Here is a 21014-nt window from a genome sequence, read left to right as displayed (position 1 = left end):
GAAGTGGTTAGACTCTACTGGCATGCATGATATAGCCCTCTTCAAGTTAATGGGTTAATAGAATCATAGAAAATTAGGGTTGGAAGGGACCTCAGGAGGTCATCTAGTCCAACCCTCAGTTCAAAGCAGGACCATCCCCAACTAGATCATCCCAGTCAAAGCTTTGTCTAGTCACATCTTAAAAACTTCCAAGGGTGGAGATTCCACCACCTCTCTGGGTACCTGTTCAAGTGTTTTACTACACTTCTAGTAAGAATGTTTAGCTAACCTGAACTTGCCTTGCTACAACTTGAGCCTGTTGCTCCTTGTTCTGTCATCTGCCACCAATGAGAACAGTCCAGCTCCATTCTCTTTCGAATCTTCCTTCAGGTAGTTGAAGGTTGCTGTTAACCTCCCAGCATCCTCTTTTCTAGACTATATAAACCCAGTTCCCCCGGTCCTTCCTCATAAGTCATGTCCCCCAGCCCCCTCACCATTTTTGTTGCCCCCTGCTAGACTCTCTCCAATTTGTCCACTTCCTTTCTGTAGTGGGGGACCCAAAGCTGAACTTAGTACTCCAGATGTGGCCTCACCAGTGCTGAGTAGAGGGGAATAATCATTTCCCTTGACCTGCTGGCAGCACACCTACCAAAGCAGCCCAGTAAGCCGTTAACTTTCTTTGCAACAAGAGTACAGTTGGCTCAGATTCAGTTTCTTGTCCACTGTAACTCTCAGGTCCTTTTCTGCAGAGCTGCTGCCCAGCCAGTCAGCCCCCAGCCTGTACTGGTGCATGGGACTGTTCCATGCTAAGTGCAGGACTTTGGATTTCTCTTTGTTTGGCCCAATCCTCCAGTTTGTCTAGGTCACCCTGAAGCCTAGCCCTACCCTCCAGCATATCTACTCCTCCCTGCTTGGTTTCATCTGCAAACTTGTTGAGGGTACACTCTGCGCCATCTTCCAAGTCATTAATGAAGATGTTGAACAAAACTGGCCTGAGGACTGACCCCAGGGGGACTCCATTTGATACCAGCTGCCAACTAGGCATCGAGCCATTGATTAGTACTCTCTGAGCCAGATGCTCCAGCCAGTTTTCTATCCACCTTTCAATCCATTCATCCAGCCTGTACTTCCTTAGCTTTACTGGTCTCCCCGCATCCACAGAGCCAGTCTGCCTTCTATGATGAGGTATCAGGTTGGTTAGGCATGACTTGCCCTTGGTGAATCCATGCTGACTCTTCCTAATCACCTTCTTCTCCTCCAAGTGCTTAGAAATGGATTCCTTTGGGATCTGCTCCATAATTTTTCCAGGGAGTGAGGTGAGGCTGACTGATCTGTAGTTCCATGGATCCTCCTTTTTTCCCTTCTTAAATATGGGCATTATATTTGCCTTTCTTCAATCATCCAGGAACTCTCCTGATCACCATGAGTTTTCAAAGATTATGGTGCTGTTGCCGGGCAAAGACCAGAACTGCTTTGCCACATGACCTGGCTCTGCAGGGAGCGAGATCTGCACCAGGGTCTCCTCACCATCACTGCCCACTCTGTGCAACCCTGCATCACCGGGGTAGCGCGGGGTGGGCAGAGATGGTGAAGAGACCCCTGGCACGGATCTCTGCTCTCTGTGGAGCTGAGTTGTGCAGCAGGGGAGCAGTGTATAGCTGATTCCCTGCAAGACCGGTTCTGAAACTCCAAACTTTTCCGAAACATCTCCAAAACATGTCCAGAACATTTCAGATGCCTCATTTTGTTTCAGAGATGTTTCTGAGCCTTATGTTTCAATTCAGATTTGGTGTTTCAGGTGCCAAAATGGTCCAAAACATCTCTGAAATGAAACAGCAGCTGAAATTTTGCACAGCCCTAATCCCTTGCTAGCTGCAATTCTAGTTGTGCTTTGGCTGTCCTGATTTCCTCCCTGCATGCCTGAGCAATAGGCTTATGCTCCTCCTCATTATTTTGTCAAAGTTTCCACTTCTTATAAGTTTCATTTTTGTGACTTAGTTTACTGAAGAGTTCCCTGCTTAGCTAAGCTGGTCTTCTTCCATACTCGCTAGTCTTCCTGCACATCAGGATGGTTTGCTCCTGCACTCTCAGTAAGGCTTCTTTAAAGTACAGCCAGATCTCCTGGACTCCTCCTTCCCTTAGACTGGCTTCTTAGGGGATCCTGCTCAGGAGTTCCATAAATGAGTCAAAGTCTGCTTTCCTAAAGTCTAGAGTCCTTACTCTGCTGCTCCCTATTCTTCCTTTCCTCAGGATCTTGAACTCAGTGGTCTTGTAGTTGAGAAAATAGGGGTGGATCTACACATGCATTTCTATTATGACACAGAAAACTAATGAACTCTGCTGCAGTTTATTAAAAATAAAAGTATTACCCTGCTGCAGAGGGTATACCCCAATTCATTGCAGTTTGTTCCTTCCTAAAGAGACTGTCTCTCTGATGACTATTCCACTGTATGTCGGTTAGACCCAGTCTTGTTGTTGCTTCTGTCTTCTAATGGAGCAGTGCCAGTGCACATCATTTTAAGATATGACCCTCAGTTTTCAACTTCAGATGTAGACAGTGACAATTCTTGACCTAACTCAGGGTTCACTGAACTTCATCCTGTCGAGACTGATCAGCCAAGCAGCCTTGCAAAGCATCAAGCTAGATACAGTGTGACAGATCTTACAATGTGATCCCAGGCGAAGAGCCACACAGGGCTCAGAAATGAAAACAAACAAATTAGAGGTTAGTTGAACTACAGAGGTGTTAAAAGTTCTTAAGTATTATGTTATTGGTCTGTAGAAAGAAAAAAGTTACTGAGTATTGCCCCAAAAACCTTTGATTTGGAATAATTTAAAAATGTGGAGAGGAAGGCGGCATGAATCCAGGTGCCTATTTGTACTTGTCCCATGTAAATATATATTTCAAATGAATTTCTCACCTTTTCAGTTGTGCAGAAATCCCTTTGGGTGTACATTGCCAATATTCTTCTTTGTTCCTGCATACACTTACAAACAAACTAAAGGAATAACAAAAAAAAAAAATAATTTTCCAATTCCATAGCGAGGTAGGCCTGAACCAAAACCCTAGCTCCAGCCCTTGCTTCAATACATTTTGGGGAAGTTCAAATAAGATTTAGTTTTTCAACCTGGACTGATCTTTATGCTGTATGGGCTTTTATTAGATTGTTGTAGAATGTGAAGCAACTAAGGAAACTTCAGGCACCAAGGCTGCCTATACATGTGCTTGGGTGTGGGGGGAAGTTTTAATTAGAGTGGTTCCTGGATAGCTGCTATAGTTAAAACACCACAGTATCACATGTATTAAGTCCCCGTGTTCTTAAAAATGTCCATGGGCTGCTTTAACTCCTTCAGTAAGCTTTAGTTAAAACATCCCTACTTTAACTAAACTTAAAGTTAAACTTTAACTTTTAAAGAAGATTAATTGAGTCTGCTCTGACATGTTCTAAATAGAATACATTGGAGCATGTATATAGGCAGCCTATATTCTACTATAGCCAGATTTTATTCTATTTGGTATCTAACTGGACTAAGGTACCTAATCCTGATGTGCTGCTGCTGGTGGTAATGGTGGTGGTAGTGGTGGGGAGTCCTCCTTCCCTTACTTGCTTTGTCTCGATTCCTTTTGCAGCTAACAGGAGTTCTTCCCAAGTAAAAACCAAAGCATTGGACCCTTTAAGAGATGCTGTACATGTACTGCAAGTCCCAGATAAACAACCTGATTGAATCTCTAACCTTTTGCCTGATTGTAGGCTGCTAATTCAACAAGCACAGGGGCCCTTTTATAAAATCAGCAGGCAATGAAGTTCACAGATAAAAAGATGCTCTCATATTCCAAATCAGCTCAAACTGTAGGCTGAAAATATCAGGCTAATTTTTCATTTGCAACTTGAACCTTTGCCACTCTAATTATGATTATGAACAAATTAACCTTTAAAAATAATGTAGGAATCAGCTCTTCTTCTCAGCATGAGACAGTTTGGCTCACTTTGCGTCCCTTAAAAGAAGGAAGAGAATAGGAACTTAAATGCAGGGGGAAAATGTGCCTTTCTCGGTAGGAGCCACTAAGCCAGGACATCCTCATGCAATAATAATAATGGGAAAAGAAAGCACGCCTTCCCAACACAGATAAAGACTCTGTCCAAAATAGATTATTCTGTTAGAAAATCCTCCTTGATGCCCACATGTGGGTTGCATGTCAGGTAGGTGAAATCTTGTCATGTGATCGTAGAAGTCAAACTTCCCTGAGGCTGTTGCACTTGCATATGTGACTTTTCAGAATGGTCAGCTCCTGTCACTTCTATCCTAGTTTCATTCTCCACATTTTTCCATTTTATGTCTTCCTGCTGCTTCTTCAGCCCTGCTCCTCCATTGTCCATCTGTATGTTGGAGGAGTGTTGGTTTGTATGCTGAGAAACCCGTGCTGATAAATACCAAGGGCAATAAATGAACATTATAGGTTTTTTTCCTTGCCCCTTTCATGGCCTTAGTGTGCTAGCACTTGAAAGAAGAAAACCTTAGCAGGAATTATTCTGGAATATGCCTAAAGTAGCTTCATTCTAGTTCTGTAAGTGTGCAAGTCCTGTGCACTATTTATATACTTCATCTAAGGTCTCTAGCTTGACCACTAATGATTATCGATGTGTATCCTAAAATGTGGTTTACGTGTTGGGTTTTTGAGAGGATGTGTTGGCCTGTCTGAGAGGATCAGGGACAATCACCCAAAGACAGAATCAAGGTATGGACAGAAAATTATAAATCTCAATGCACTTTGCATTAGTTTTGCGAACTGATGCACACTGCATTTCATTATGTCATGGACTGAGATAGTATGAACAAGGGGTAGCCCAAACTCTAGGCTTCCATTACTGGACCCAGCCACCAGGTGACCAGAGAGCAAATAATATCATGTTTGTGTTAACGAAATGGTTATGTCTAAATGGTCTAAGGACAAATGACGTCTGCAATTTATGCAAATTAATAAATTCTGGAGCTTATAGCTCTGGAGTATTTTTTTCATTCTGGGTGCTCTTTTTGAATGTGTGCCCAAAAGCAAAAATCTCTGGGGCATATTGATCCAGAATTTATTCATGCACATCACATGGAGCCTGGTTGGAGCAGCCCATGCTGGTAGGGGACCCAGGGGGTCAGGTTGCTAGCCCAGGGCTGCTCCAACCCAGCTTCAGCTTCTGCAGAGGGACTGGCTGGGGTACAAGGGTGCTTCAGTGAAGTGGCTCCTTGCTGGCTAGCTTTGTGCTGAAGCGTCCTGTGCCCCAGCCAGCCGGGGCAGCATCCTCACATGTGCTGGTGTGCATGAAAAAACTCTGCAGCACGTATTTACAAGTATAACCCTGCTGCAGAGTTTATTAGTTTTGTGCATCCTAATAGTGGTGCATGTATAGATGCCAAGACTTTTACTGTGCAGTTATTTAGTCATTAAATGTCTCATGTAGGCATGCTCAATATAACTTATACCAGTGGAGTTTTACACCCATTCTTTTAGAGGTAATTATCTACTGGACTGAGTGAAACTCCCTTAGTTTAGCAGTTTGTGCCCTCCATTTGCTATATTTTTATTGGTTGTCTAACCAGCCTCACAGCCATAAGACCAGTGTTTACAAAGTGTTAAGGATGAATGGGTCTAACTGCCATACAATGGAACAGTCATCAGAGAGACAGTCTCTCTGGGGAGGAACAAATGTCCAAACTGAATTAAAAGGGATCATGGTCTTATCACAGAGAGCAGCTGATTTGTGGTAACTGTCCATCTGCCTGCTTTTAGCTAGGAGTAAGTGACAACTACACTGTGGCAAACCTATTTTACTCATGCAGAAAAATGCTTTAAAGGGGTCATGTGCCTTGGGCCAATATATGGTTTAGTTATCCCTTAGCCTGAATTTTTACAGGATTGGGAGTAGATTCCAATGTATACAGATTGGGAATAGATGACACAGACAGTTAGATTCTTGCTAGGATAAATCATTGTATGTCTATTAGAATCTGTAGGACCATCCCAAATTTATGCCAGCTCAGGATCTGGTCCATATTTGGGTTTGAAAACATGTTTAGAAATCCCAGTTGAAATGCATGGGAATGCATAAATTGTATGTCTGAGAACGTAACATGGTTCATGAAATATTTTCTATATGTATAAGGAATCACGCACAAAGAGTTTGTTCTGATTTGGAAAGTAGCTGAGATACGGTTGCATAGAAAATTACAATTCTGAAAAGAGTATTTTCTTATCTTAGGCTCTGCTTTTTCAAGTAAATCACTGAGATTCAATACCAAGACACAGAATTATAGGCTGAATTGATCATATCTATCCAGCATAAGTATATATGAACTACTTACTAAAGTATTAAAGTCCAGTACCAGCATACACTGGATTTAGTGTAAACCTTGGAAAGAATTATTTAAAGGAGGTTTCTTTTGCAGTTGTTCCAAAGTCTCAGTTGGGAATCTGGACAGGATAACGTAAGGACAGTAGAGCAGCAAGGCTTTAGTTTTAATAAAAACTCTCCCCATGTCAAAATTTTAAAAGAACATCTATGAGCTGTGGCCTTGTTTAAAATGGAACGGAAACATTATTGACAGATGAAAAACATTTTAATTCATGTTAATATCATGCAAAAGTGATTAAATTGATTTTTAAATTGTTGGGCTGAACATATTCATAAGCAATTTCAGACAGAAAGGCAAGATTTAAAGGTATGATAAACATCTGAAAATAGGGGCATATAATAGACATGTATTCTTAGGCCATAATTGCAGAGCTACTAGTGGGACATATTAGTAGCTGTTGAGAGATTCTTCAACTTTTGCAGGGCCATCAGAATCATTTAAAGGCAAATGGCACATTTTCAGTAGTAAGAAACATATAGAATACAGAATTATATTTTTTCCAAACTGTTAATTTTTGTGTAACTCTGATTTTCTAGAAAATATTCCAAATCTATAAGAAGCCTTTGACATTGCTCTTTACACCATTTGCACAGTGACCTTTGCATTAGCAGATATATATTTTGAAAGTATATTTATCCAACCATCTGTTTAAAGGTTCCACAGCTGAAGAACTGGCTGTATAAGTTATTCAAGCTAAAGGTTGAAAATATTTTTTCATCTCAAATAGCTTTAGTTTAAACTAGTTTTGGGATGGATAAAGTGCTGTATTTTAAAAAGTATGTAAAGCTAAAACTGTACTTTTTAAGGGGATCCAAAGAGCTCTACTTAAGAAAAGAGTTGCATCAAATATAAAACGCTCTCTGATGGAGTGTTCCTTGCAGTCAGTGGAAAGAAATGTCAGCATTTGGAGACCTCGCTCAGATTTTTCAGGACACTAATATTTTTCAGTTAAATCCTTCATATTAAATTACCACTGCAGTTATCTGTTAGAATCCGGCCCCATAAATTCTACACAAAACTGGTATAAAAGTTATCTTCCAGGCTAGGGACAGACATTACACTAAAACTGGTTTAAGTGATCATAAACTGGTTTAAAGCTGCAATTGAACAGATATTCAATGCACGCAAACCAGTTTGAAAATGGCTGAAACTGATTTGAGATGAACCTGATTGAATGTAATATCAGGCTTAACTGATTCGGCTCAAACCAGTTTATGCAATGTCTATCCCAGACCTCTTCTTGGTTTAAGTTAAACTAGACTCCCACAGCATCCCAGCATGCTCTATGGGCTGGACTCTCTGCTCCACCTGAGGGCTGGCCCCTACCCTCTGCTCCCTGGCTGGAGCTCTGGCAGAGACTGCAGGCGTCTGCCTGGCTTCCCATTGCTCCCTGCTAAGCAGAGATTCCCCCCTCCCCTCTTTCTTACGCAGAAACCTCTCAGTATTAGCTAGCTTACCACATGCTGGCTATGGTGCTGTAGCAGACAGGACAAAGGTAGACAGCACTGTGCCCATTTAGGGCTTTTTGGAGCTAATCAACAGGTAGCTGTGAAACTTTTGTTTTCTTAATGGGCTGATAAACACTGAGTTAGGGGTCATAAATACTGTGCCTGGTGGGTGCTTGGAGGGAGGACCCCTCTCTAACCCTTCAGGGGCCTGGCCATGCCGTCCTCAGCTCAGCACTGAGGAAGAGAAGGGAGGGCTGCTCTAGCGCCCCCAACTTCTAGCCGGAGCCACTGCAAGTATGTGCTGACATTCCTTCAGTTCAGGGGGGATGTCTGTTCAGTTACAAACTGGCTTAGCCTAGCCAGGTTAGACTAACCTGTCAAGATTGAATCAATTCAGACTCTGTGTTTTTGAATGTCTGTCCCTAGCTCTACAGGAAACATGGATGAGGAATAAAAATTTATCCACAAATTCTGTTCTCAGTTATACCCAAGTAATCCTTATGAGACTTCAATATGGTTGCACAGATCTAAACAGGAGCCAAATTTAGCATTTTATGTACATGTAGCCCTGATGCCACTTGTGTGTATGGAATAAAGATGTCAAGCATCCATGTTATATTTGCTAACCTGAATTGGAAAATGTGCTTACCTTTTAGGTTACACTGTACATGAAAACAGTAGAATTGTATGAACAAAAAATCCAAAATCTAACTATCAAAGTGGAACATATGGAGAAAACCAGTGTTTCTTATACTGAATTGGACTTCCAGTTACTGAAAATGGAAATCATAGAAATGGAGAAGCTAATTACTCAGCTGAAATCGACACTTGGTGAAAGTAATGTGATCGTTGAGCAACTATATGTGGAGGTATTGGAAGAGTGCTATTGAGCCATTCAGGTTCAAATTACAATTTTTTTTCTTGGTTATATCACTACATTATTACATTGTCTCCAGTTGTTGTCAGTGGAATTATTCTGGATTTTCCTTGGTGTAATTTAAAATAAATCTATATTTTTTTCTTTATATATGGCAGAAATGAAAACTAGAACCTCCTTTTCATTCATGTACCTGAAAGCTAAAGTTCTTGAATGCCCTATTGAATAAAAGTGCTGACTAAATTATTTAATAAATATTAATCTGTAGGCTCCCCTGGCTGTCAGCTGCTGCTCCTTAACTCAAATAATTTAAAAGTTAACTTCTCATGACCATGATAGTAGCCCAATGAATATAAAATCAGGAACTGGAAAAGACTCACCTTCCCAACATACAATTAATCACATTTTCAAGAGTCATTTGTCACTCACTTGGAATGAATAGTGACAATAAAGTAAAGCAGTTAATAGATAAAATATAATGAATTTCTTCGTGGTCCTCTTTAGCCATGGATAAGAGAATATTTTATTTACTTGGGGAGGTAACATTTCAAGGAAAGGTTAATATTGGGGTAAGCATTAGTGGACAGGAATAGCATTCCTGTTTTCATGCATGGAGTTGGACAAGATGACCTTTGAGGTCTTTTGCAACCCTATGAGTCTATTATTTTTATTGCAATATTTTGCATTATGGTACATGATTGAGTTTCAGAATTACAAGCATTTTCTTGTTAGACATAATCAAACTTATTCTAAAACATAATCAAACATACGTTAAAAGCTTATTCTGTAGCATCTACTGTGAAATGATAAACCCTGCCTAAAATGATTACAGAATTTAATTCTAAACTTTTCTTTGTCTAGATCAAGAATCTGACTCTCATAGTGAATGATATGGAATCAATGGACACAAACAATATCCTTGCAATTCGTCGGCAAATTGTGTATCTGCAGAATCAGTTGAAGGCGTGTGAAGAGCACAGCAATAAGACTACAGAAGTACCCTATTTCCCACCAGGTAAGCATTGCTTTTATTGACCACATATGAAGAAATGTGAGAAGTGGAGGAAGAGCAAATTAATTGATTATTAATATTAAATATAATGAGAATGATAACACACAGCACGAGACATTTACCAGACACCTACTCACATTTTGACAGTGGGTTAATATGAAAAGTGAGAACTGAAGAAAAGTGCTTTAATCAATTCTCACTATTTCCCACCTAGAAAGCAGCAAAAAAGCATGAAAATTTGTACTGGCCTCTTTTATAAACACTTTCTAACTGTGGGAACATTATGGGTTTTCTGACCAGCTCTGATATTACTAGCTTCCATGGAAGTGTTCTGGACCTTGTGGATTTCACTTTCCTGTTACTTGAGAAACTTTTGAGCAGCAGTGGCTACACTGACGCTGTTTGTATGCAAGTTCAAGCCTAGTTGTGTGCTACATAGGGTTCACATGCAGAAGATTCATCTTGACCCTGAAGGCTAGAGATATAGGCTGCCTATACACATGCTGGAGGGTGGGGGAGTGGGGCATTTTAATTGGAGTGGTTCCTGGAGAGCCCTTGCACATTTCAAAACAGTCACAGGGTGCTTTATATAAGGCTCATTCAATGAGGTTTAGATAAAATACCCCTGCAGCCATTTTGAAATGCGTGGGGGTTCAAACACATGATGGTGATGTGATGCTGGAGCATTCTAATGAGAACATGGAGCAGACTCGATTAATTGAGTTCTAATTAGAACGTGAACAAGCACATAATAGACTGCCACCAGAGGTGGTTCAGGCACCTACTTTGAACCCCTTCAAGAGACATTTGGATGTTTCTCTTGCTGGGATCCTATGACCCCTGCTGACTTCCTGCCCTGGGCAGGGGGCTGGAGTTGATGATCTTCCGAGGTCCCTTCCAGCCCTAATGTCTATGAAATCTATAGAAACCCATAGGCTGAAATCCTGGATCTACTGAAGTCAACAGTATTTTTACTGTTCTCTTCAGTGGAACCAAGATTTTCTCTTAATTCTTTTTTTTTTAACAAAAAAGCAGCTTCACCTCAGTGGACATTAATAGTGTATTTACCTCTGGGAAACCTTCCCATGCACTAATGAGAGTTTTTCAAGCCCTGATAATCCCTTGTATATATTTATATGGTTTCTATTTTTTTACAATTGTTATAAAAGCGAAAGATCTTTTATGTATATAAAACTGTTGGAGAAGAAATCTGGTTTTCCCTTCATCCCTGATAATTTGGTTAACAATCAGAAGGGAGCCAGACTAACCGGGGAAGGTTTGGGGAAGGCACTTTCTAATATACAGATAGTGAAGCTATACTGCCTACAAGAGCTAGTCTCTCATCACCTTCAGGTTAGTTAGTTTAGATTTTCCATTGGAAGGACAGATAAATTGATAAGAGAAAAAGCTTCCCCTTGCTTCAGAAAACTTTCCTTAATGACCTCCTTGGAGTTATGCCAGCACTTTAGGCAACTACTTCCACTCATTTTTGACAGAAAATACGAACACCACCATGTCTGGGGGTCAGACAAAAAAAAATATCCTACATTCAAAAAACTTTAAAGGCCTTCTATAATCCTTAGAAAAGGCTTAACATGGTTCAGTGAAAAATTTAGTGTTTTAAAAGTATTTGAAGGGCATCTCATTGATTTATTGAGGGTGATGGTGTGGAGAGAAAAGCTGCCTCTTTCTTCTCAGCCTAACTTCAGTTAGCTTTTATTACAGCTGAAATGTACTAAAGTCTTTAACAATAGCGTTGTGTACTTCAGGGGTGTATGGCTGTGTGTGACTTCTTCCCTGGTTGACTTGACTGTAGCTTGTTTGTTCAGTGCAGTGGCTTTCATAGTGCAGGGAATGACTTGGAAAGCTAGATTCTCAGGTAGTATAAACTGTCACAGCTCCACTGACTTCAGCTGAACTATGACAATTTACATGAGTTGAAATCTGGCTGTAGATGACCTCCAATGCATGGCTATGTAGAGAAATTCTCCATGGCACAGCTGGGCTGCCACCTAGTTAAAAATGTTGGGAGCAGGCTGGGAGTGTGGTCTCTGGGTCTACTATTAGGCAAACTCAGTGGTTATAATTCCATTTTGAGGGAAGTATTTAGTGACATGATTTCTCCACTGGCTGGGGCTGGAATAGTGGCTGTGCCCTGCCTATTAGGTAGGGTGACCATATGTCTCAGTTTGGTTCAGACAGTCCTGGATTTCAGAGGCCGGTTCCACCTGGCTATTGAGAATTACAATGTGCATTCCAGAAATGCAGCAGTTGCAGGACATAGTTTGGCCAGGAGTTGGTGCAGCACGAAGCCTGGCATGCTGCCCCATCCCTACCTACGTGGGAGAGTATAGGGTGGATGGGGGAGGAGGGTTGTCCTGGATGAATGTCCTGGCTGTCCTGGATTTCCTTATGATCAGCTTTGTTAGGGAGTGCAGCTGCTCAGATAGTAGGCTATGTAAATACTTAGATTTAGATCCCCACTCTAAGCTTGTTTCTCTTGGCTTCATGTGCTTGGTGGAGAGGGATAAGTGGGCAGGTATATTCATTCTTTGTGCAGCAGGCAGCAGTTTTCATTTCATATTGAACTGCTGGAAACTTTCTAGACTGACTGCATGCAGTATGGAACGTATTCTTCACTGAGACAAGTGGGAGGGAAAAGGCGCCGCACAGGAACTTGGGGTGAGTGAGTGCATTGGGTTTTCTGGATGGGTCCTTCTGGAGGCTTCACATGGGCTGCCGAAGTTTCCAGTGCTCATTTCCATATCTGAGGACAGATTTCCATACATTTTCTTCACAAGCTTGCTTGCACTTGAGTTCCTGCCAAACCATTCAGCCTTCCTCTGCTTTTCTTTGATACTCTATTTATAATATTTGTATTAAATTACCTCTGTTCTGTTTGCAGATATCCCCTATCCCACCCACCCACCCACCCACACACACGCGCGCGCACATGTGCACACATAAACATATGTGTGTGCATATTTTTGTGGTAATGTGGACTTGGGAGAGATGGGAAAATCTCCACATTGTCTAAGACCATGAGTTGAAGGAGAATGTAATGAAAGTTACTCACTATGTTAGTGTTTTGAATGTGGCCCTCCCTCAGACACTGTCTCTCCAGAGGGCATGGGGGGCTTGTTCTTAAGCAGGACATCAGAAAGAAAGCAGTGTGCGCCAATTTCCCTGCCCTCTGATTGCAGGTTTCTAAATCTGAATCCCCCTGAGCTGGGATTCAGACAATGCATGTATAATAAAAAACCCTTTAAGTTATGATTCCTGCTACACTCCCCAGAAATTGTCTGTATTTATGGCAGAAATACTTATCCAAACTCTACCATCCCTTTGACAAACTGAATGGCTGTCTCTCTTTTGTGCTGATTTCCACCAACTGCATCAGGACAGGTGGATAGAGATGACGGCTCAGTAATTTGTTCATTGAGGGCTTAGCAGCAGGCTTTGTCGCATCTGACTAAAGTGATTTGAGAAAGTCAGCAGAGAGGGGTGAGTCAGAGGAGACGCTGACGGGCAAATGGAAGAGCAAAGCTGCTTTTTTTGTTGTTCCTTCAGGAACTAATACCAGATTTTAGGTTACTGGTAAACAGCTCTCACCAGGGAGAGGTCTCTGTTTCAGGATCATGCTGATTTCATTTACCCCAGGCCTCAGTATGCAGACTAAGTCTTGAACTAATGCGGGTTTATGAGTTATCGTTGGAAAGATCAGTGCTTAAGTTACTACCAACTTTCATAGCATTGTAGTACCAGATAGTTTCAGGGCATCATTACAAACACGGGCTCAGTTCTGCAGTGTCTTCCATGTGAATTAGACCCCTGTGCCCATGTGCTGCCTTAGCGATACTAGGGGAAGCCAACGGGGCTGTGAGGGGCTGTGTGCAGCAATCAGAAGGAATAATACTGTGCCCTTCCCAGAGAAGACTATTTTGTAAGCCTGGCTCTGCTATCCCAGGAGCTGCTCAGAAAAAAATTGTGGCTCAAACAGTTACAAGTTTCTTCTGATTTCCTCTTCTCTCTGGGAATGTTTGGAAGTAGGGGATGGTGTAGCCATTCACTGCTAAAGCTACCCCTAAATTCCATGTATAGCTGGGAATTTGGCTCTCTGAGGATGTAGAGCTAAGGCTCTGCCTATTCCTGTCATCTCCACACCTCTTCACCGTCCATAAACTCAGGAGGCAGGCATGCTGCCCTCCAGTCCCTTGCATAACCACACCCAAGATGAATCACTTGCTATGAAAGAATAGCATACGTTCTTGCCCCCTTCTACCTTATTCCCCACATGAATATCAGCCTGCCTCAAAATTTAGCTCTGATGGAGAGACAAAATATGCCATTCACACACCAGGATTTCAATTAGCTCAACACAGTGAAGATAGGAGGAAGAAAATATTGAATAATTCACGCAGAAACATTTCAAGTGTCTCCTAATATTTACAAGATTACACAAGACTTTGGCTCTTTTGTGGATTTTTTCCAGACCATCCAGACAAGGGCGGGAGGTTTAGATTAAATACACAACAATAAATTTCTCTGAACTGTGCAGAAGACAGATCAGCTTCCAAAACATATCTCAGATTTAAAAAAAAAAAAATTTTCTGAAAGAGTTTTCAAAAAATCAAAATCAAGCATAGGCTGTGTGGCACCTCCAATAATTCTTGATATCATTAAAACTGAGCAGGCTTCTAACTTTAATAATTCATTGTTTCATAAATAAAAAACAAACAAGTGTTCAGCAGAGAGATCTCTTTAAGGGAAGAAATAATAATTTATTATTTCTTTTGTAAAAGGTCTCTCTGCTGTATACACGTTTGTTTTTTATTTATGAAACAATGTATGAATTATTAAAATCAAGCTGGAATGGTGTTCTGTTTAATGACAAGAAAAATGGTTTGATGTTGCATATATATGAGTTCAATAATGCTTCAGTACCTGCAAGGTTTGGTGCAGTATCTTTCTAAGTAGATCAACGTTTTTGAGATGTATTTAATAACCATTTAATTCTGAGATAAGATTGCTGTGATTTAAGTGCCATAATAGATTCAATATGTTCAGAGTTAAAAACGAGCTATAATGCCGGTGGTACCAATACACAATAGAGATATAAAGCAAACTGTTCAAAATGATGCATAGAGCTGCCAAACTGCAAACCATTTTGCATTCTTGTCTGCATTATCTTTCTTACATTGCATTAACCAATACATAAGCACCTCCAAGCATCTGTGTCCCTGGCAAGTACTGTGTCCATGTCATTAGCTATCCTAAGTGCCATTTCTGAAGATTCAGCCTGACTGGATGAGCAGTGGTTTCTCTTGTGTTGTATTTGGAAATGAATGTCTCTGTGGTCCATCCTTAGTCAGGAAAGCATATAAGCATGTGCAGATCCAAGCCAAGGATGCTGATTTGCAATGCTGAATTGGAACTGTAGTTGACAGCATTTTTCATTAAAAGAAGAAAATTCAGCTCACCTTCCAACAGAGAACTCCAGGGGTAGAAGACTGATCAGTGGCATGAAAAGCCCTACAAATTCTTGGTACTTACCAAGAAAAGTATGACCAAAGTGACAAGTGGATGATGCAGTGATTCAGCACTCAGCGAGCTCCATAAGCAAGCACCTAATTCAAATCTGATCCCGTCCACATCAGGGACTCTCAGGGAGGTTAGTGGGTGAGTTCTTTCTCCACACAATACGTTTTGGCACAAGGGATCAGGCTGGGAACAGACATGAGGGAAATATATACAACTGTGAGAAAGAAGTAGTAGGGCTTCTTAGAGGAGGAAGGCAGGCAGAGTTTTATTCCTCACAAGTATTCACGAAATACCACGGTTACAGCTAACTACACATTCTCAGTAGTTTCTGCAGAATTATTAGGATTCCTAGGAAAGGCCACAGAGAAATGACAAATGACTCTAGACTAGAGGCAGTTCAACCCTCTCTCTAAATACTGATAAATCATCCTGCAGGGGTTCATTTGGATCCCTCTGCCCCGGAGCAGTGTTTGGTATTTGGCAGACACTAGATTCTCCAGATGGCAAGTGTTTTCCAATCATTCCCATCTGTTTGTGAGCTGCTCAGGAGATGTTTCTGCTCACAAGCCCAGGCATCTTTGAATCTTGTGTAGGTAGTAGCTGCTGAAGCTTCCATATTCTGATCCACAGATGTTCTTCAACACAGCTTAAGCATGGACCAGCTAGTGGTGGGAAAGGATACTTCTGTCTCTATATGAGTATTGTTTGTCCTCTGCACTAAGACTTATAATCATATATCATATTAAGAAGTGCTCTGGACACTTCTTCTGGTCTCATCACAGGCTGGCTAATCACTCAATATATTCTAAATAAAAATACAAGTGACTTGCTTCAGTGGCATCTTAACCAAAGAAGTGTGCTACAGTTACGTTGATCTAGGTGTTAATGATGTCAACAGCCATCACCATGGTCAATTAACTGAAACGTGACATTCAAGTCTTGCCTGGCTTCTGCTGTAAGAAGAAACATACTCTAGTAGTTAAAGCACCTGACAGAATCAGGAAATCATGGTCCTGTTCTTGGAAGGATCACTAACTTGCTGTATTAGTGTGTGCAGGTCATTTAGCAGTGTCTCTGTTACCTGAGGTCACCATATTTTTAAAATAAAAATCTGGGTCACTTCAGTGACAACTTCTCTTAAGAGTTATAGAGTCAGGCAAAAGTACACCTTAAAAAACAGTGTTAGTGTTGCTGGTGGCAGTTTCTGATTCACCAGACATCTGTATATTTCTGAGCAGAAATATTTTTCCAGTAACTTTGTGTTCTGGCTTCATCAGGACACAATAGACAAGTGTGACTGACATTCACCTTGAGCCAAAGAACTGCGTTGAAGAACTGCTAATGTCCAAATGTGTTCAAATTTACGCTTCATTCCCAAGCCTATTCATCACCCTACATGCTCATGCCGCTGGGCTGTTTGGTCTTGGTAAACACAGAGCAAATTCTGTTGATAAGAGTTATACATCCTGAACAAGACTTGTGCAGCAATAAATAAAATAAACAATTTGATGGATGAAATACAAAAAATAAGGATCAGTGGTCCTGAAAGATGTTCTTGGGACATTGTATGAAAACCCAGGACTGTCCTGGTTAAACTTGGGCATGTGGTCTTGGGGGAACTGAGGGAACTATGTACCTATACTTTATAGGGCTGTAGTGAGATTGGGCCTATTAGTGTCTGCGATTGATCTAAGGGCCTCAGATGGAAGTCACTGGCCATATCTACACGAGATGCTGACTGCGCAGTAGCTTGTTGCTGACTGCGCAGTAGCTTGTTACTACTGTGCAGTAGTGTCACGGAGCATGAATTGCAATGTACTTGGCTATGCAAGTACTAAATGACTGCGCAGTAGCAACTGCGCAGTAGGCATCTTGTATAGACATGGTCACTGTGAAGCATTGCTTTAAAGCTGTGATTTTGACAGCAGCGTGCTAATCTGAAATGAGCCGCTGGAACTGCTGCTTCTGTTCACTTTCCCTCCTCCTCCTAGAATTCCCTGATGTACAGAGGCAGGGCAGCATCACTAATTACCTCTGACTGATGTACAGTGATTTAAGAGTCTCTTTTCCCCTTTCCCTGTCTCCCATATTTTCATCCTGAAATTGAATAGTATGTGTGATTTCATAGCTTATCTTGTGAGTACCTTTGATACGTGGAAACAGAAATTTGGTTGCATATTTGGAATGGCAAACTGATCACTTGTTTTTCCAAGTGTGTACTGACTAAGTGCGTACTGACAAAGGGTATCGATGTCTATAATTTGTTGCTGTTGCTTTTTCACCATGAACATGGTTCAAGTGAATTGTGAAAGTACAATTCTACTGATGTAAGTTGCACTGCTTTAGGTTTTGTCTATTTCCATCCTGTGGTAGCTGTTTGCTAAAGGGCATGTTACAGCAAGGAGCAATAATACTTGTCTACTGCCAGCAACTACCCTGCAGTAACTGCTTATCCATCTTCCCATTATCCAGGTGTAATGTACACAAAACTGATGTAAATTATACCAGGGTATGCGTTTTTCTGAAGCAATGACAGTAGTGAAAGCAGCACAGATGTGCTGTTTACATAGCGTAAACACTAATGCAAACTGAATCTTCTACAATCAAAATATGCATTTCTGTTCTTTTCAGCAAAATGAGTTCTTAAAAAGGACTGCATAAAAGCCTGTTTCATAAGCATACCAATTTGAAACCCTGTATTTTCTCTTTGTTTTCAGGTAGCTGTGCTCATGGTGGAATTCTCAATGTCAGCCAACCCTACAATATACAGTTGAACTGGAGAGGATTTTCCTACAAGTATGGTGCCTGGGGAAGGGATTACTCTCCTCTTACCCCTGAGAAGGACCTTTACTGGGTTGCACCTTTGAATCCAGATGCAAGATACTTAGAATATTACAGACTTTACAATTCCTATGACGACCTGTTGTTATACAAAAATCCTAGAGAGTACCGAGTGGCATTTGGGGAAGGCAGTGGCACTATAGTTTACAAAAATTTCATGTACTTTAATTATTATGGTTCGAGAGAGATAGCCAAACTTGATTTAAATACAAATACCATAGTTTTGAGGAAAGCTCTGCCAAATGCTGTTTATGGTAACCGTTTCTCTTATGCTGGTGTTGCGTGGCAAGATATGGACTTCTCTGTGGATGAAAATGGATTGTGGGTAATTTATTCAACTGAGGCCAGCACTGGTAACATTGTGATTAGTAAACTCAATGAGACCTCACTTGATGTGCTAAATACTTGGCAGACAAAACAGTACAAGCCATCTGTTTCCAGTGCCTTTATCATATGTGGTGTTCTATATGCCACAAGAACTTTGAACACCAGGAAAGAAGAAATCTTTTATGCTTATGACACAAAGACTGGACAGGAAAGTCAAATCAGTATCATTGTGGATAAAATGTTAGAAACAGTCCAAAGTATCAATTACAACCCTGGTGACCAAAGGCTTTACATTTATAATGATGGCTACCTTATTAGGCATGATCTAACCTTTAAATCTATGTTACAGTAATATGAATATATAGAAGAGTTGGACCATTACAGGTCTGATATTCCTCTGGACAATATTAATGCTAATTTTAGGTTTGCTCTGAAGAGAACTAGCAATTGGGCATGGGGTTTAGTATGACAAATAATTCCACTGAAGAGATAACTTATCATAATAAATGCTATACCTGGGAATTACTGTTTGCAAGATGGGGTTCTTCATGTTTTAATTAGTGCTTTAATACAATGATGATAGGTGAATGCCTATTTTGATGTAACAAAGAGAGGCTGAAACTGCATTTCCTCATAATTCTTCAAAATATGGAAGAAAAAGAATTCCCTTATATATAGGTCTCACATACTGCTAAATAAAATATATAACATTGCTGCCATATACCGCTAAAGGATTAAAGTTAGAAGAGAATTAAGACTTGATCTATGAAGAGAACTCATAGATTAAGATGAAATGCTAGAAAGGCCATTGCTATATAATAATTCCTTTCTTGCAATCTGCTAAGGTATTTAGACAGCAGGACTACCCTACATCACTTTCTTAAAAGCTGCACTCCAGAAGGCACCTGCATATATTAACAACCTTAAATAGTTACATGTTCTCAGCGCTATGTCCTTGGGGCTTGATCGAATGCTAACTGAATACAATGGACATATTTCCATTGACCCCAGTGATCTATAGGCGAGGTCTTTTATGCATGCCAGATGTTGCACTAGAACAGAACCTATGTTATCTGCATGCTTCCATTCAGCCTTTTTTGGCATTCTGTAATTAGGTTAATCTGAACTCAATTAGCCTGGAGTCAAATTCATTCTTGGTGCAACTCCATTAGCATTAGCGAGAGAATCCAACCTATGCTATTTATATCTCATAATTCTGGATGCTTACTTTACTTTTATTTACTGTTTCTAAAAGGTTTTTCTTCATTGTCAATATCTGCCCCTTAATCATGTGAGAAAATATTAAATAAGGAGCTGCCCAGTTACAAAAATGCTATGAATGTTGTATTTCTTTTATTAGATGCACAGTGATGTCTTTGCCCCAAGACAAATCTGCATAAGTAGATGTAAATGATTCATTTTTGCTTAATAAATAATTATTTTGAAAATTCAGCTTGGGTTCTGTAGCCTTTTGAGTCATGTTGTAACAAATGGGAAACTTTTGAGTCAGCAGGAAGGCAACTTGACCAAACCTTTGAAACAGAATCATTCCACTCATTTGGCTTCAAGTGCTTAAACAGCTCCTGGAAAAACATGAGCTGTGAATCAATATGTCAGCAAGCATGTAAGAGAGGCTTTATTTCCCTGTACAGATATATGCTGGTTGGTTTGGTTAAGATTCTCCACCAAGCTGCAATTCTTCTTGAGAGGTCTGAGGTTGATGAGTTGATGACACATGTTTAAGCCAGGTGCTGTCACTTATCAGGTATCAGCATCTGTTTCCTGAAAATGTGCCAAGTGAATTTGAAAACCACTGAGTTGCTGATGCAGTAATCTGATCAACCAGCATAGTTAACATTGGTTGGTAAATAATCCACAGCAGCCCAAATGAATCTCTGTTTAATAAAAGAAAAGGCAGCAGTTTCATTTTCTCTCCACATTTGAGGGGCTGGGTGGTGTTAATTATTTCAATAATTACCATGACTTTTCACTATGAACAGAAGCCTGGGAACAAATTCAGAAACGAATTTCTTTGAAGGTCCATTCTTGATCTGATACTTTTTCCATTTATGCATCTAGTTGTCTCTCTGACCTCCTCCTGTACATGAGCTGAAATATAACTTGTTTAAAATAGAGCTCCTTACATTCCTTCCCCAAGCCTCCCTTTATCATTGTTAACAATAGCCCCATCCAGCCCATAATTCAGCCTTGTCATGGGGAGTCCCATGATCCCAAGTTCCAGTCTATATTCAAATCTTGAAACTTTGTTCAACCAAATGTTTTAATGACCTGACCTTTTCCCTCAAGTTCATAGCACTAAGGGTGTTTGTACACATGATGATGTTACCATGTACACGTGATGAAAATGTCCTTTTGTGTGGCTTAATGGTGTCACACTTTACACAATTGCGAGTTTTGGGGTTTTTAAATGAGTTTGCACCATCAAACTCAACCACATCCTGATGTAGTTTAATTTGCAATGTTGGAACTTGGAATATTGCAGCCATTAAGCTGTCAGCTCGCCCCCCCTCATCCGGCTGAGGGAAAGGCAGGCAGGCTGTCCTGAAAAAAAGGATCAGGTCCC

General features: G+C 40.6%; 1 protein-coding gene across 1 annotated transcript in view; it reads left to right on the top strand.

The window, feature by feature from the left end:
- Positions 1-19882, top strand: part of OLFM4 (olfactomedin 4) — a 42755-nt gene extending 22873 nt beyond the window's left edge. Inside the window, exons 5-7 of the mRNA XM_090031712.1 lie at positions 8489-8701; positions 9571-9724; positions 17980-19882. Coding sequence (XP_089887838.1) covers positions 8489-8701; positions 9571-9724; positions 17980-18782 — 1170 coding nt within the window. The 3' untranslated portion in view covers positions 18783-19882. The remainder of the gene's footprint in view (positions 1-8488; positions 8702-9570; positions 9725-17979) is intronic.
- The last annotated feature ends 1132 nt before the right edge of the window (positions 19883-21014 follow it).

This window comes from Crocodylus siamensis, chromosome 1 (genome assembly GCF_052110815.1).
Source record: "Crocodylus siamensis isolate JL-2025a chromosome 1, ASM5211081v1, whole genome shotgun sequence".
NCBI lineage: Eukaryota > Metazoa > Chordata > Crocodylia > Crocodylidae > Crocodylus > Crocodylus siamensis.
This window is presented reverse-complemented; position numbering and strand designations above follow the sequence as displayed.